The 18,382-nt window shown below is 44.7% G+C and overlaps 1 protein-coding gene across 12 annotated transcripts in view; it reads left to right on the top strand.

The window, feature by feature from the left end:
• Positions 1-13,957: 13,957 nt before the first annotated feature.
• The window catches only part of RASA2 (RAS p21 protein activator 2), a 123,391-nt gene continuing 118,966 nt past the window's right edge, over positions 13,958-18,382 (top strand). For 6 of the 12 annotated variants that reach the window (XR_002520525.2, XM_021934803.2, XM_021934805.2 and 3 more), the window contains exon 1: positions 13,958-14,152. Coding sequence is in view for 10 of the 12 variants with exons in the window: in XM_021934803.2 (XP_021790495.1) it covers positions 14,020-14,152 (133 nt within the window). In the remaining 2 variants the exon portion in view is untranslated. The remainder of the gene's footprint in view (positions 14,153-18,382) is intronic. The other 6 variants (XR_001900068.3, XM_017955824.3, XM_017955822.3 and 3 more) reach the window with 2 other exon arrangements.

Raw genomic sequence — 18,382 nt, 5'->3', positions numbered from 1 at the left:
CATAGGTTTTGGTATGAGTATCTCTTCTCAATAATCTTCTCTATGAATGTGTTGCCATACCATCACTATAGAATGTATTTCTATAACAAATATCTGTGTCTTCAAGTGATCCATACATGTCACATAAGGTAATTTATTAATGCAATACTTCAATTCCCTGACTACTTTTGTGAATTAGAAATTTTACTACAATTTACTACATAAGATTTCCTTATCTGAAATGTGGAAAATGGGGTGAAACAAAGCTACTATTTAATAGAGAAAGAGTGAGAAAACAGTAAGTTTAGCTGAGGAAATGAGGTCAAATATAAAAATTTGTTAATGCCAGAGGAGATGCCACAAAATTCAGATGGGACTACGTTTCTTTGTAAAGGGACAATGTGATTGTGCAAAAAGCCGAATTTTCTGTTTTATCCAACAGGGGGTACTACACTAGCACCGTGCCTCAGCTGCCGGGAACTACCAAGACCACTTCGCGTAACAGCAACTGTAGGATCCATTATTTATTTGTGTTTGATTGTGGCCTTTAAGAAGCTCACTTTGTTAAAACAAACAAATATACCTCACACTGACAGTAAAGTGTACTTGATGAGGAGATTCCAATCACTCTTACTAGAGGTACATTCATACGTTGATTCATTTATTGAGTGCCTTTTTTTTTTTTTTTTTGAGGCCAGTCTCACTCCGTCGCCCAGGCTGGGTGCAGTGGCGGATCTCAGCTCCGCGCAAGCTCCGCCTCCCGGGTGTCACGCCATTCTCCTGCCTCAGCCTCCCGTTAGCTGGGACTACAGGCTCCGCCACCTGCAGCCCGGCTAGTTTGTATTTTTAGTAGAGATGGGGTTTCACCGGGTTAGCCAGGATGGTCTGGATCTCCTGACCTGCATTGATCCGCCGATCTTGGCCTCCCAAAGTGCTGGGATTACAGGCTTGAGCCACCCGCGCCTGGCCTTTTTTTTGAGAGGTCTTGCTCTGTAAGCCCAGGCTGGAGTGCAGTGAGCCATCTCGGCTCACTGCAAGCTCCGCCTCGGGTTCCAGCCATTCTCCTGCCTCAGCCTCCCGAGTAGCTGGGACTACAGCCCGCCACCACGCCCGGCTAATTTTGTATTTTTATTAGAGCCCGGCGTTTCACCGTCTTAGCCAGGATGGTCTCGATCTCTGACCTTGTGATCCATCGCCTTGGCCTCCCTAAGTGCTGGGATGACACACGTGAGCCTGGCCTATAAAAGTGCCTTTTTTATATGTTGGGTACATACTTGGTGCTAGAGATACAATCGTAAGTAAAATATTGAGCCCTATTCTTTTTTTTTTTTTTTTTTTTTTTTTTTTGAGGTGGAGTCGCTCACCAGGCTGGAGGGGCAGTGGCGCGATCTCGGCTCACTGCAAGCTCCTCCTCCCGGGTTCACGCCATTCTCCTGCCTCAGCCTCCCGAGTAGCTAGGACTACAGGCGCCCGCCACCGCGCCCAGCTAATTTTTCGTATTTTTAGTAGAGACGGGGTTTCACCATGTTAGCCAGGATGGTCTCCATCTCCTGACCTCGTGATCCGCCCGCCTCGGCCTCCCGAAGTGCTGGGATTACAGGCGTGAGCCACCGTGCCGGCCATGAGCCCTGTTCTTATGGACCTCATGGTTTAGTGAAGGAAACAGATATTAATGAAACGCTCATGTTAATGAAATAATCTGAATTGTGGTAAGTGACCCAAAGCAAAAGGGCAAGCCATATTACGATACAGGCACCAAGGTGGAAGACCTGTACAAATGTGGACTAAGTTCTGTACAGAAGAGACAGAAATTGTCTAAAATGTTCAAATCTACCTTGTGCATATCTATTGGATTTTTAAGAGTGTCTGTGGCTCTCTTAAAATCACCCGGTCCCCCATGGCAACCAACAGACACAATAACTAACAGATGCAGAAAAAGTGCCCCATTCATGTCGCACTAGATGTTACACTCCAGCCAAAGTCTGGGATAGATTCCATGCTTTCTCTCCTAAATGGCTTTCCTTCCTCTCACTTCTCTCCCACAAAATGCAGTAATTCCACCAGAAGCTGCACATAACCTACAACTTAAATTTCCCAAATATGGCTTTCTCTTAGTCAATTACTTCCTCATGAAACAGACAGAAGCTCTGACTTTCTCAGAGTGGACATTCTAGTCCTCACCCTGTTACTCAAGGATGGACATGCTCCGGAGTCCTTGTGGTCCCACCTCCCATAGCCCCCGTGCAAATCCTGGGCAAAGAAGTATACCTACCAGCCTTGGAATGACCGTGTTTATCTCCCTTCTCTGCCTCTGTTCCACGCCTTTGCTCCATGCCATCCAGGCATCTGAAGTGACTTTCTTGCTTGTCAGTAAATGACGCCTTCCTTAAAATAAAATCGTCAACTTTTCAGGTATTAAATAAAACACTGACAATACGAATACTTTTACTTTTTTTGAAAGAAACGTTTGCAATACAAACAATGCTTTGTTTTAAACATCCATGTTTGGCAAAATAAAAAGTGATACTCCTATGTTAGTCCTCTTACTAAAAATATTTTATTTCGCTAATCTTTTGAATTGTAGATTCGGGGAAGCAGAGACCTACAAAGAAGTCTGCCTTCAAAGACCCTGGCCTGACTCCATTTGAGAGAGAAAATTGACCCACATGTGGGAGGACTGTCCTGAGGCTCCTGTGAGGCCAGGCCAAGAAACTTTAAGATGGCCAAGAAACCTTGAGATGGCCAAGAACGCTTTCTCCTGTCTGCTAAGATTGCCCTCAGAGTTCTGGTTTCCTGTCTGAGGACCTACATCTTCTTTCAGCCATTGGCTGGACAGATGTGGTCTACCCACAGGGCTGTGGTCTCAGCCTTGCAAGCCTCTATGGAATAACCACATTAGAACATGATGTGCGTAGGAAAAATTATCAATGTATATAATGGTGATAATATAATTTTGAAGTCCCTCAACTTGCTGGCTTCTTTTACATGTTCTTATACTTACCTTTCCCCCAATCTTTAGAGGTTTCCAATTGTCTCAGGGAGGTTTAGGATTGTTACAGAGGGAATGCAAAAAAAAAAAAGAGAGAGAGAAAAGAAAAAGAGGAAAAAACAGTTAATTATCAACTTCTAAATAGGATCTGGGGGCTTTTTGGCCAGGTAGTAGCTTAAAAGCTAGGCTTTGTAAGAGAGAGAAAAAATGTTCTAGATTCCTTGATCTTGGAGGTTTTTGTTTGTTTGTTTTGTTTTGTTTTGTTTTTGAGATGGAGTTTCACTCTTGTTGCCCAGGCTGGAGTGCAATGGCACAATCTTGGTTCACTGCAACCTCCGCCTCCCGGGTTCAAGTTATTCTCCTGCCTCAGCCTCCTGAGTAGCTGAGATTACAGGCGCACGCTACCACACCCAGCTAATTTTTGTATTTTTAGTAGAGATGGGGTTTCACCATGTTGGCCAGGCTGGTCTCACACTCCCGACCTCAGGCGACCCGCCTGCCTCGGCCTCCCAAAGTGCTGGAATTACAGGCATAAGCCACTGCGCCTGGCCAATCTTGGAGTTTTACACAAGGAAAGATAAGAAGAAAAAGAGGAAACCCCCTCCCCGCTATTCATCCCAGTGGACTACCTAGGAAAAAAAGAAGAGAGAGGTAAGGGAGGCCACATCTAATCTTCCGTTTCCGGATCCTGCCCAAAGTGAAGAGGTTTGTTAAGCAGATAGGGGAAAGTCTGAGGGCTTCGGAGTACCGCATCTTTGGGACCCTGGGAGGAGTTCACCTTACCGGTTGCCTGACACCACCCCGGAAGTGGCTATATCAAAGTTTAACTCAATAGTACAGCATCCTTGCAGGGAAAGGGGTGAAATATAATTTCCTGAGCTTCCCCCAAGACCAGTATGGAATAGAATGGACCAAGGAGTTCCCACATACTCCAGGGAAGAGGCCTGGGAAGCAGCTGAGCTGGTAGCCACCAAGCTTCCAGGCACCAGCCATCACAAAGGAAAGGTGAATCAGCAGCAAGGCTGGGGAGAGGCATTCTAGTGAAGAGCCAGATGGAGGATGTAGGGTCTGAGAGGCAGCCAGAGTGGCGTCTGAGTCATCAGGGTAAACAAGCAGGCCCTGCCAAGCCAGGAGAAACCAAACCACAGGTACTATAGATACAGCCTCAATAGCAGGCCCTCACACAACTCCCAGGATTGAGCCCATTTCACCCTCAAAAGAAGTATCCAGGAAGTATCCAGACTACCCACCCACAGCAGAAATCTGCAAAGATGCAGAAGATACTGCATCGATATGAGGACCCTGCCTCTTCTCTGTCTCTATGGGGTCATTTAGCCACAACTCCGTCAAAAACCCAGACACCATCTCAGAAAAATAGAAAAAGAATGCAGATATCTAAGGCGCTGAGCATTATTTACCTAAATGGATGGACCATTTACATAGTGTGTCTATTTAGGTCGCTGACACCTGTAATTCCAGTACTTTGGGAGATCAAGGCAGAAGGATTGCTTAAGCCCAGGAATTCGAGACCTGCTGGGGCAACAAAGCAAGACCATCATCTTAACAAAAAATAAAATAAAAATAAATGGCTTATACCTATGGTCCCAGCTATTGAGGAGGCTAAAACGGAAGGATCCCTTGAGCCCAGGAATTCGAGGTTGCAGTGAGCTATGATCATCCACTGCACTCCAGCCTGGGTGACAGAGTGAGACCCTGTCTCAAAACAAACAAACAAACAAACTGGTGCACCAGAATATTTTCCCCTCTATTCAGTGATTGGAGACTCATAAGGCAGAGAAGAACAATTTTAGAGAAATGAAGATGCTACATCTTCTTTGCACATCTGTGGGTAGGGTGAAAAAAATCTGCAACCCTTCACACATACTAGTGTTGCCAGTTTTTCTCGTCCTCCTCCCCACTCTGCTAAATTTGGTGCTGCCTGGGCTGCTCAGTTCCTCCCATCCACCCACACCCAACTGTAGAGAAGAGCGTGGAGGGTCCAGACCGGATCTTTGGGATTTCGATGCAAAACTGTAAAAAATAAGGGAGGAATAGAAATGACATAAGCCACATGGGTACATTCTAGTGAGAAAAGAATCAAAGTCAAGCTTTTCTTGCAAGAGGCAACTGAGAGTGGGGGCCCTTGATGTGTTCAGAGGCACCAAGTGGGAGCAGGAAGACAGCCAGAGATAGAAGGAGAGAATGGGTGGATGGGAGAGCATGATACTCTGGGGAAAGAGGGTGAGGGATCTTGGTTTTGTTGGATATTGGAGAAGATAAGAGGAAAAACATTTTGATAAGAATTGCTCCAACCTGGTGCTATGACACACACCTATGGTCCCAGCTACTTGGGAGGCTGAAGTAAGAGAATCCCGTAAGCAGGAGTTCAAGACTTACCTAGGCAACATAGCGAAACCCCATCTAAAAAAAAAAAGAAGAACAAGAAGAAGAACTGCTCTAGATTATATACTTGTATCTCATTTTTTAACAGTAGAATTCCTATCAGGACTTTGCTTCTTTGAACTCTACCCACTCAGGCACTGAACAACACAGATCTCAGCTTTGACAGGTTTACAAACACAATGACCCTGTTAATACGAGAGATGTATTAACATACAGCAGAGATTCTCAACGGGGCGGTACTCTGTCTCCCAGAGGATATTTGGCAATGTCTCTAGACATTTTTGATAGTCACAACTGGAATATGCTGGTGGCATCTAGTGGATAGAGTCTAGGGTGCTGCTAAATGCCCTATAACGCACAGGACAGCTCCCAACAAGAAAGAATTACCCATCCTAACCAAAATGTCAACAGTGTCACAGTCGGGAAACCCTGAAATATAGAAATGGAGGAAGGGCAGTTGTTTCCTTAGAGCTTCCCTTTCCAATGGCAAAATAAAAGACAGCTTTGTTTCATTCAAAACACGTTTTCAAGTGTGTGATATTTATTCTTAATCAGCACTACATACATATAATAATCTCAGCCAAACCATATAAATCGGTTTCCTAAAACCCTTTAAGGTAGAAGAATTCCCATTGAAGAATTCCAGATCCTGTGGAAAAAACAGAGTTGGGTAAAGAAGACTCCAGAAAATTTTGGAAAATCTTTGTAAATATTTGTATTTTCAATATGAAATACAAAAATATAATAAAACTAGCACACCAAATAAAATAGCTATGACATGTAAGACATGCTCATTATGGGTAATCACGTTACTCTCTATGCTTTGCTCATGGCTAGAGAGAATCTTCAGAATCTACCTTATATCCTACCACGCCCCTCAAGAAAGTTTAGCTGAGGTGTTAATACTTTTGTTTTGCCTTGTTGCAGATAAGACATTCACTAAGAAGGATTATTTGGAGTGAAGGGTGTTGGGGACAGTGGGATATTTTGCCTTCCATCCGGACGCTCTACAAATGCCTCTGGATTTTTATTTCAATCTCCCTGGTCCCTCTCTCCAACAGCCCTTCCAAGTTCTATCTCTGCACAGACAGCCCCAGAGTTCAATCCTAAGGACCCACCTTACATGGCTTAAAACAACAATACACAAACTAGATGTTTTATATTCTGGTGGCCATTTTGAGTCAATTATTTGATAGGCCACCAGCTTTCATCTGTGGCTGTATATCCAAGGCAGTTTTCCAAAATTCAGTTACATGCTTATAAAATAAGTACCAATGTCTTTAGAACTAGATAAAATACAATTTATTAAAATATTTTATCTTTATACATGTGATAAGGAGTGAGGGGTTCACTCCCTCATTCCATCCCCAATCTTGCCCTCTTTTAGATGAAAGGCAGGAGGCAGTTGCCTAGAAGAGGGCTACCAATAGCCCTGGCCTAGGCATGTCAACGGAGGCCCCTCTACTTCCCTTGGACTCTCAACTGTGAGTGCTAGGATACCAGGCCGGGCTGTTCCTAAAGACTCTGAGCCCAAGCAGTGTAGCTTTGGGCCTAGAGATGGGGAGGTAACCCTTCTTGCCAGCTTTGCTGAAAACGCGGAAGCCCTGTGGGTTCTGAAGGATAACGCTCTTGGCTTGGGCCTTGATGTTCTCATAGCAGGCATCATAAAGTGGTGAGGGTCCCTTTTTGTGGCAGTGGCAGGGAAAGCCAGAGCAGGAAAGGAAGACTGTAACAAATCCAGCAACCCCATCATATTCCCCACACCCCACTCTGCCAATGTAACCCACTGGGCACTCCTGAAAAACAATAATTGGGAAGAGGTTTAATTATTTGGGCAGGTAGAAAGTGGAGACAAGATAGAGAACTGTTGGTTATTTATGTTAACAGGATTTCATTTATAGCCACAGACTGACATGCTGCCTGGATATTGGCCATAATAACAAGTGTGAAAACATCTTGCAACTTTGAAATCAGTTTTCCCAGCATCTATGACCTCCCATAAAAAATGGAAGATGTTTGTATCTAGCCTACATCTAGACCATAGATTACGATCGATGAGCTTCTGCTCTCCTTGGCTGTCTCTGTCAAAAATGAGCTGCTTGTGACAGATGCAGCCCCAGCCCAGGGAGAGGAATGGAAACCCCAGACCCGGACTCTTTCCCTTTCTCCTTCCTCATCTGACTCCTGAGCTATTGCCTTTTCTCTGCACCTAAGCTTTCTGCAAAGCCCAGGCCTAGCCAGCTAGTTCTGTGGTCTGCTCTGATTTCCCTTGTGGATTTTAAATTCAGAATTCTAGGCTCATTTGTTAGCAGCTTCTCTGAACACACCATCTCATTTATTTGCTCATTCATTCATTCATTCATTTATCAAACATTTAATAAGTGCCTTCTGCATTCTTCTATATTTTCTATGCGCTAGGGAGACAAAGACAAATAAAATATTGTCCAGTCTTTGAGACTGTTTCAGATAGGTAAACAAACAGGAATAGTAAATGTGTTATGAGCACTACAATGATTATACGTATTCATATATACAGGGTACCATAATGGCCTAAAGGAAAAAGAGGCCAGTTCTGTGGGACAAAGTCAGGAGGTGAAGGTTGGGCATTAAATATATTGAAATATTTTCATTTGAACTTAGGCACTATTATTGGAAGATAAGTATGTTGATATGGTGAACAGAGTTGGCCGCCAACTCCATGTCTTACTGCTCCCCTTTCTGTGTCACAAGAGAACATTGGTTTGGTTCAGACTTCAGGTCTCAAGTAGCAATGTACTTTGGGAAGAAGGGTTCATCCCCAGACCCAGGGGTATCAATATTGCTTAGACTAAGAAAATTATATATTCCTTGTGATTGTGAGAAAGCCTTAAGAAGATACCTCATGGTGGTGATTTACAGGAAAGCTACTTGTAAAAGCTTTCCTCCCTAATATTAGGTCGGTGCAAAAGTAACTGTGATCTTGCAACTGAACGTAATGAAAAAGACATTTAAGAAAAAAAAAATACACCTTCCTGCCATTGGATGTTGAGATATTTGGAGCTACAGCAGCCATATTGTGACTATGAGGCAAAAGCCAAAAGAATTGCAAAGAAGCTAACCCAATAAAGTCCTGTTTATGAATAAAGGGCTATTGTGGGAGTCGCTGGCTCCTCCTCCAGGTCAAGTTTCTGCCCCTCTAGTCAGTTCTCCTCTTTCTGGAGTTCTACTTGGTCTCCAGGTGCAGCCTGTGCCCTTCTCTGCTTGAATAAGGTTCTCCCATGTTTATTTTATGGAGCCAGCTTTCTGCTCTTTGAGGCTAAACCTAACCATCATTTTCGTCTCAAAAACATCATGGAAGCTGCTCAGAAGTTGCCCTATTAGGAGTGACCACTTCCCAGAATTGGGCTCTCCCAAACCCTCACCACGGAAAAACTGCTCAGTGAGAGGTGTATCCTCCTAAGATGACAATGGAGTGGAGTGGTTAGGAATGTGCAACTGCAGCCAAAGCAGCTCTGTTTGGACCTGCATTCTTGAATCTCAATCCACATTGATGTTTTCCCACCTAGAGCTTTGTTGCAATAGGGGGCTTTGAGCCAGCTCCTTTCCGGTTCCACCTGAGTCTCCTTGCTCCTTTCTGAGAGTTTGGAAGAACTCAAGAGCATCACCTATCCAAACACCACTCCATTATTCTCCTAGGGCCTGGGGAAGGAACTAGAAGGTGACATATCCATCTCCAACCTGCCATGAGCACAGCCAGGTGGGTCTCCAGCTCCATACTCCTTTTCTGACTACAGGAAGTGCAAACTTAAGTGTGTGTCAGCCAGGCTGAGTAACAGGCTTCTTGGCCTCAGGAGGTCTTAGCTGTGTCTTCAGAGAATGGAAATCAGCTGGGCCATGGCCTGAAGTCCTCTGGACTGGTTATTGCCAACTGAATAGAGCATGTCTCTAGGGTTCATGGTGAAAGGATGGATCTGACCTAACAACAAAATGTCCTGAGTACAGAGTAGAAGATGAAACAAGCGAATGGCTGCACAACATTTCCAGTTTTCTTTTTACACTCATTGTTTTGTATGTTTTTATTTGTTTGGTTGGTTTTGAGATAGATAGATAGATAGATAGATAGATAGATAGATAGATTGATTTGGGGTCCCACTATGTTGCCCAGGCTGGTCTTGAACTCCTGGGCTCAAGTGATCCACCCAACTCGGCCTCCTAAAGTTCTAGGATTATAGGCATGAGTCACCATGCTCAGCCTACACCCTACACCTACACATTGTTTTGTTTTATCACTCTAAAACGACAAGAGTGCACTGGAGATGGAATGGATATGGCAAAATAGTTCAAAAGGAGGGGGACTGAGAAATAACTGAAGTCACACTGACCTGAGGGCATCAACTGTATCGTGCTCAGATATTCAGGCCTTTAAAGTTCTCTTGCAAGAGCAGACCGAATTTGAAAAAAAAAAAATTCTTTTTTTAGAGACAGGGTCTCTGTCTGTCACCCAGGCTGGAGTGCACTGGGATGATCATAGCTCACTGCAGCCTCAAATTCCTGAGCTCAAACAATCCTCCCACTTCAGCCTCTTGATTAGCTAGGAGTATGGGCAGGCACGTGCCACCATGCCCAGCTAATTTATTTGTTTGCATTTGTAGAGACAGAGTCTCACAGTGTTGCCCAGGCTGGTCTTAAACTCCTAGCCTCAGGTGATTCTCCTGTCTCAGTTGGTATTACAACTGATTGTTGGATCACAGGCGTGAGCCATCACGTCTGGCCTTGAAAATATTTGTACCAAAGGAGTTGGACATTTTCAGGTAAAAATTTGTCCACATTTTTGTCCACACATCCTTGTCAATGGCCTTATTTGATCTTCAAATGAAATGTTGAAAGTAAGTTTTCTGAACATTTAAGGTCTCTCCTCACCTTCTACCAGTCCAATTTTATTTTTTAAAATGCCAGTTGGATTTAGAGATTTTTTTTTTTTTTATAATGTAACTGAGTGCATAATGCTTAACATCAAACAGTACTCTGATGGGCTAAATGGGGAAACCAAGTCATCAATGATCAAAGGAACTTGCTTTCCCACCAGTCCACTAGAAACAGTTCTGTCTCATGAGTGTTCAGCCCTATGAAAATGATCTACATTTAAATATTAAAAAGCAAGCACATTTCTCTTCCCCCTACTCACCAGAAAAAATGTAATAAATAACTCAAGGCCAGGAGATAACCCCTTACAATGTCATGTTATAGGTTGGTGGGTGCTGATTCAAAAATATGCCATAACAGACAAGTTATGGAATTAGTTTCTAGCTGCAGGTTATAGTCTTCTTATTAAGAGACAACGTAGTTTTCCTACATCATCTGCCATAAAGCAAGCCAATGTATGGGTTAAAATGACTGAATGAGTTTAAAACTGGTGAAGAAATAGGAAAAGACATAGTAGTGAATGGTTGCTCATCAGAACGAAGAGTGGTAGGGATAGGAGTGATGGTCTTTAAACACATTCATTAATAATTTGAGGAAGGAAGTGAAGTTCAAGTTTGTGATGATGCAATATTGTTCCAGTTACTAAACATCATGAAGAAGAGAGAGGAACTCTAGATGAATTTAAAACACAATGCAAGGGCAATAAAGGGAATGAGATGTAACAGCCTTCTTGTAATTATACTGTATGTATTGTTAGTCTTCAGAAAACTTTATTTTCCAAATATTTTATATTAAGGAAACACTGACATTATCCAAGAGCTCTTCAAAGTAGGCAAGTATCAGTAAAACCAGAATAATTAGAAGTGACTTCGGATGAAAAAGCAATGGAGTTTGGGGATTTTAGTGAAACGGTGTAAGTCTGAAATCTGCAACAGGAAGACTGCCTGGAAGAACAAAAAAAGTGGAATGTCACTTTATGTAAAATTGTTTTCATACCTTTAGTGACCATTTAGTAACAGAGTTATGCACTTTGGGTTAAGCCAGTGAAAAAGAAGGGAAATTAGAAGACTTTGACACTAATGGACAAAGATATTGATACTTTGTCCATTGGATACATTTGTCCATTGGATACATTTGTCCATTGGATACATCTGTCCATTTGTACATTGATACTTTATCCATGGGTACATTTGTCCAAAGGTTCAAATAATTTCTCTATTTATTGGAGAAAGAAATAGATGGATGAGGCATCACTTGGCCAGGCAGGAGGAAGGCCAGAATTAGGCTGGTGAGAAAAGGGGCTCAGTGTGGCCGGAGATCAGAGGAGTCAGGTACGCTGGATCCAGTCCCAACACTTGACTGAAGAATTTGAACTTTAGTCATTTCTAGCGTTGTTCGTGACCTGTAGTGTGCTCTTGCTAGCTGGCTGAAGGGATAAATGAAGCCATTGATGTCTTCTTCAGCAGGCAACTGACAAGCTCCTTTTTTTTTTTTTTTTTTTTTTTTTTTGTTAGGGAAGTTAATTTAAGTGGTATGTAGGAGGAATAAGAGGGATGGGGGACTTATTACAAGAGTTCCAGTCAAAAGCATGAGGTCAGTTACTGAGGTAATCCTACTACGTGCTCAGCATTCCACTAGACGCTTCACATCCTGCTCCCAATAATTATTTAATCTTAATAACAACCCTTCAAAGAAGAAAGTTTAGTATTTCCACTTTACTGTTAAAGAAACAGGTTCAACCGAGCGCAGTGGCTTACACCCAGCACTTTGGGAGGCTGACGCGGACGGATCACTTGAGCCCAGGAGTTCGAGACCAGCCTGGGCAACATGGCGAAACCCCATCTATACCAAAAATACAAAAATTAACTGGACATGGTGGCGCACACCTGTAGTCCCAGCTACTTAGGAGGCTGATGTGGGAGGATCACTTGAGCCCAGGAAGTTGAGGCTGCAGTGAGCTGAGATCGTGCCACTGCACTCCAGCCTAGGCAACAGAACAAGACTGTCTCAAAAAAAAAGAAAGAAAGAAAGAAAGAAAGAAAGGCAAGAAAAGAAACAGGTTTAGGAAGGCTGAGTAACTTGCCCAAATGTAAAAGGGGTAAAAACAGGCTCTGTATCTGATTCTGAAAAGGAATGCCTTTAAAAATAAGGAGGAAAAAAATCCTGTAACACGTTGATACTCTTTAAATGAGAATAATTTTAACAAGGGCAATGACAGAGAATGGAAAGGAAGGAAGAGATTTCAGCAGAGTCAGAAGGATGTGGCAACAGAAAACAGTATTGGGACAAGGGATAAGAAAACGTCAAAGTTTCTGGCCTGAATAACAGTATAAAGTGTGAACTTGGATTTGGAAAGGAAGACAGGAAATTAAGTTTTGGACTTATGTTTGAAATGACAGCAAAACATTCATACAAGAGGAGGTGGTTCACTTTATCCAAACAGGTGTAAAGATCACATGGGGGAATAGGGGTCACCCGCAACACAGGCAGAACTGGAAGCTTCGCTGGCCAGGTCCATGTTAAACTCTGACCATTCTCTGCAGCTGTCCAGCCTTTGCACAGGCGGCACGTTTGTCTTCAGTTTTCAGGTTTCCCCGTCCTATTTCTTATCTCCCAGTGCCTCTGGCCTTCTCTGTGTCTCCCTCCAGATTGAGCTGGAGCTCTCTTCATCTTAACCTTTGTGTAGTCTCTGAGGTCTGAGGCTATCACTATGTCTGACCCTCAAAAATATTTGTTGACTGACTGGCTTATTCCTGTTGTTGTCCTGGAAAAGAATTACCCTGCCCGATTAAGTCACAGTTTCTTCCTTCTTAGGGCAGCGTAGTTAACAACCTCAACACCAGGAAATTGTCTTCCTCATCACATACCAGGGTATTATTCATGCAGTTTACTCACTGTAAAGAGTTCCCTTGAAATAAAGCTAACAATTAGTCAAAGATTTACACATTTCCTAGGGTCACTCAACTTTTTAACAAAGCCCACTTTTAGTAGTGGTGGTGGTGGTGGGGGGGGGGGGGGGGGGGAACCCTTCTTTGCTTTTTCTGTTCCTGAAACACAAAAGTGATGGTAAATGCTTCAGAATTTCTCTACGACAGGATCTCAGGCGCTGCACTCACGCTGGAGTTGGGGGTCGACAGTCCTTTTCTTGAACCAGCTTTTGCAGAGAAGTGGTCCTAGTAAAGGGTATTTGTGTGGGAGGAGTTTGCTTGCCGGCGGGGAGTATTTGGATAATACTGGAAGAGTCTCAAATGCATCTCTTGCCTCCTTTTGAATAAGATACTTTTGAGGTCCACCCACCTGCCAAATTCCATTCTATTTTCTTCCCACAGGGAGTTTCCCTGATTGGGAAGGGCCTGTATTTCCCGCCAGCGTTAGATGTGCAGGTCTGTTCACTGCGGGAGCCCAATTCCCGGGAGGATTTAGGGATCACCGGAGGGCCGGGGCTTTCTCCTGGTGGGGATTTTAAGGCCGCTCAGAGCCACCATTGGGAGCCACCCTTAGCCAGCGCCCCAAGCCGGGAGTGCGGTTCTCGCCAGGACAGCCCGGCTCGGGGTAGGCGAGGGCGGTGAATGGAGACCCGGGTGTGGCGGGGGCGGGGCAGCGGCGGGCGGGGAGGGGCGGGGCGAGTCAGGCCGCGGCCCGGGGGCGGGGCCAGGCGCGCGGCTCGCCTAGGCCTAGGCCGCCGCTGGGCTCCGCCTCGCCCGGCTACGCAGGCGGCAGGGCTGCGGCACGGGCCGGGCGGCACCATGGCGGCGGCGGCGCCTGCTGCTGCGGCGGCTTCTTCCGAGGCGCCGGCGGCGAGTGCAACTGCAGAGCCCGAGGCCGGGGACGAGGACAGTCGCGACGTTCGAGTGTTGCAGAGCCTGCGGGGCAAGATCTGTAAGCGGGGGCTGGGCTGAGGGGACGCCCTGGCGGCGCCGAGCGCGAGGCTGAGGGGGCGGCGGGTGCGCGGCGGTGGCGGCGCCGAGCTGCGATGGGATCCCGGGCCCGGGAGGGGGCCTGGGCCAGGCGCGGGTGAGGCTGGAAGGGGGTGTGTGGAGGGCGGCGTCGCCTCGATGGGGCGGCGTGGGCCCGGGCTGCTGCTCTCGGGAGGGAGTGGGAGTTGGAGATTGGCCTGGGGTAGGAGAGCTCGGGCAGCGCCGGCTTGAGGAGCTCGGTCGTGGGGAGCGGCCTGGACGCGGGGATGCCGGAGCCCGGGGCGCGGCCGGGGGCGCGGTCCGGGGGCGTGAGGAGCTTCCGGCCGCCCTCAGACTCCGGCCTTAGCGCGGCTGCGGCCGCTGGGGAGCGGCCCCGCGGTGGGAGCCGAGCAGTAATTATGCGGAGGCGCGGCGGGAGGAGGTGACGGGCCGGGAAGTGGGGCTGGCCCGAGGGGAGGGGGCTGCTTGTTTCCTGGGCTCGGCGAGCCTGGGAGAGGTTGAAAAAGGCGCCCTGAGCTGCTGGAAACGGGCCGCCCTGGGGCCCGAGTGGCTACCGCGCGGGCTGTTCGAGGGTGAGCGCCCCGGGAGGAGCTCGGCAGGACACCTGTACTTGCCCCACCTCGCTGCGGCGGGGACTTGAATCGAGGGACGGCGTGACAGGCGGGACTTCAGGCAGGATGTAGTGGCTTCCTGTGAGCAGGTCTCAAAACACAATCACCCAGCCCGCACTCAGCCCGCTTAATTCCCTTCCTTCTCATGCGTGTAATTGCTACTTTAGTGAGCGAGCCTACCAGTTGACTAAGAAATTTTGCTCAGTGTTGTCCGAGCATTAGTGTGGACAGATCATTTGAGTTCTGTCATTTGAACATTTTATTGTTAAAAACGACCCTTTGGTGTCAGGTTGCCATTTTTTTTTCACAGTAGTTTATTTAGATGAAGCGTTTTTTGTTTTCTGTTTTTAAGAGAGATCAATAAAATTTATTTTTGCATTTGTCGAAAATTAGCATTATTTTCTTCATGCAGTATTCTCAGATTGGAAACATGCTTCATGTTTCTTGTAAATAACCCTCAATTATGAGGGCGTACTTTTCACTTTGAAGAAAATTGACTTGCATTAAAGTGGCTAACAATTCTTTCTTGGGCAGGATGTAATGTTTTCCTCTCCTCTAATAGCGATACTATTAGTTGAGCTCACATTCTCCCACTTTTTCTCTTTCCAGGTTGTTCCCCCTTTCAGGTATTTGGGATTTTGTGAAACCTAGGAAGCAAACATGTTAAATTTTCTTTTCTTTTTATTCTCTGAGGTAGTCCTGGGGCCCTTAAGAGATTACAGTTATTAAAACCTGGAAAGTGACACCAGAGAGGTAGATCCTAGTTCCCAAAATTAAAGTTACTTTCTAGGGCATAAAACCTTTTCGGAATTCAGATTAAATTTTATTTATTTTTGTTTTTTCTGTAACTTTATATTTGAGAGGAAAATTTTATTTTCAACTTTTGCATATATCTAATTTAATATTTGGGAAAACTGTAAATGGGCCAAGGTTTCTCCCTTTACGTGATTTTCCAGACCTTTACCACTTTCTTAGTGCCACTTGATGCTAGGCATTGTCTGTTGGAGCCTCACTGGTATGTAACTGCAGGTTGTACCATGGGACTACATATACACATGTCTTGGAATTGAGGGTTAGGGTTTCCCGAAGGACTTAGTTGTCCTGTGCTTTTGTCTGCCCCATGCCAAAGACCACTAAGAACAGTTTTGTAAGTGAAACTTGGGTCTACACATTAAAAAAAAGAAAAGCAAATAACCACTTTGTTTCTATGGTTAAAGCAAGCCTAGCTTAGAGATTGATCATCCAGCTGCTGGGAATGATATTACTGCTTTAACCGCAGTTGCAGTATTATATCTGTTATCCTAGTCAGTTTCTTGCTTTTTAAATTGCTTATCTTATAGCTCAGGTTATGGAATTTCTGCTTTGTAGAAAGAAATGTGTTTGTGTGCTTACATACAGAAGCTACCTTCCCATTTCTTTGTCCTCCTTTTGACTGGTGTAATCCACAGTTGGTTGACATTCAGAACCTTGTGAAGAGATGCTGTTTTCTGTTTCCCTGAAACTAACATGTGGGTTTTGTAGGGTGGGGACTGAGGGGTTGGAAGAGTCATTAGCAGGTGCCAAGGTCACATAAATGAGACAGTGGTGGTTCTGACAAGATATTAAGCAGCTTGGGGAGGGTGTAACCATGTCAGCTTTTCTCTTCACCACAGTGGGAAACCTTGGAAGAAAGCCTGATAGTACCCACTAGGAGATGTGTTGGCAGATCTTATACTACTGATTGAGAGCCTCTTTTCTGGAGAGTTAGAAGTCTGTAGGGGCTGAAAATTAGCCTGAAGAAATTTTCTTATTTCTTCACTTGCATAGGACCTTTTAACTGCAACTCACCCCAGTGAAAAGTGAGGATGGATTGGTTTATGTATCTTGAACGCTCAAGAGATAATAGTCCATAACCTTCTTTAGGGATTTCATTCCCACAATTATTTCCCCTTATACTTCACGAGGTGAAATGTCTGTCAGTTGGACAGATATTTGTCTATTGAACAAGAGGAAACTTAACAAAAAGCAGTAACCAAAAAGGTGGAGGTCACAAAATAACAACATGAAACCTCAATGTATACAAAGGAGGAAGCCCCAATCCCCCTTTTTTGCTTAAGTGTGCAGTTTTTTGTTTTTTTTTTTTTTTGCCGAGGGACTGGGGAGGAGGGAAGAAGGGGGCATGCAAATGTGTTTCAGGTGTTTTATATGTGCTCAAATGAACCCAGGGAGTTCGGGATCCATCTATAAGACAAAATATTGTTGGCAACCCTGGATTTGCTGTAGTTTGTGCTAGGAAACCATGACAGCTCTGAATTTTCTGCTTCCTTAAACTTTTTCAAGAGGTGAGTTTGGTTGTTTGATATCCTAAGGTTGATAAAGGAAATTAGGGGTGTACTCGACTCCATTCTTTGGTCTGAACTGTGTAGCGAATAGCAGGTATGCTAGCACACCTGAAACACATTCGCATGCTCCCTCCTCCCCTCAAAAAAAAAACTGCACTCAAGCAGAAAAGAGGGATCTTCAGGCTTTATGCTGTTATTTGGTGACCTCCTTTTTGATTAGCACTTGTTAAGTTTCCTCTTATCCAGTTAAATTAGATTGTAAAAATGTTGTGGAAAGCACCCGTGCCACCATATGTGTGGGCTTATCTACTCAAGGAATACCAGATCAATAAGAGAACCAAATGTGAAAATTTTGTGTGAATTTTCAGATGTGTGGTACAGTGTGAGATGTGTGGGACCATGTGTTCCAAAAGTCACTTGGTTTCTCTGATGTCTTCAGACCAAGAATAGCCTAGGGTTATTTGACCGAGTAGGGAGGATCTATAGGATATGGTTAAGTGTTTGAGCTTAGAGGCCTGGTGAAGAAGTTAGTTACCTTGGTTTGAATATTCACCTGATTTCCAACTTTTGTTAACGTCTTTGAGCCTCCATATTCTCGTATATAAAATGAGGATAGTAAATACACCTATCTCACAGGATTACTATGAGGTTTAAATAAGCCTCCCTCCCTGCTCTGCCCCTCCTCATCTCTGCCCGCTCTTTCTCACTCCCCAGGATCTGGGTCATACACAGACCATCTCTTAGGAAGGAGTAAAGTAGGAGATAAAAACTAATCTTTATCTGATGTTCTTGTCCAACATGTACTGGCATTTCCAGGTGTACAAAGCTGATTAAAATCTGAAGACCTATATTCTTTTTTAAACGTTGTTAATTAATCTTCATATGGCGTTAGCCAGCTCACTTACCTTGGAGCTTACCTTCTGCATCTTTTAAATGGGAATAGTGCTTTCCCACTATCCGTTGTATACATGTTGTTCCCTCTGCTTGGGATTGTCTTTCTTCTTTACTCCACTCTACCTTTATGTCAGGAAGCTGCTACTCATCCCTCAAAAGCCTTCTCTATGTGATCTCCTTCCCAAAACCTTCTGAGACACTTCCAGCGCCATCTCTGGCCAGAGGATATTAGGACTTTCTGCTGCTAAGGAATCACAATTCCTTGTTCATTTCCTTATTATAGCACGTTTCATATAAATCATTTGTTCACTTCTCCTGTTAGATTGTGAACTCTTTAAAGATAGAATTCATTCTTGTTCATTTTTT

This window comes from Papio anubis, chromosome 2, assembly GCF_008728515.1.
Source record: "Papio anubis isolate 15944 chromosome 2, Panubis1.0, whole genome shotgun sequence".
Classification (NCBI taxonomy): domain Eukaryota; kingdom Metazoa; phylum Chordata; class Mammalia; order Primates; family Cercopithecidae; genus Papio; species Papio anubis.
Note: the sequence above shows the minus strand (reverse complement) of the source record. Positions and strands in the feature narration are given on the sequence as shown.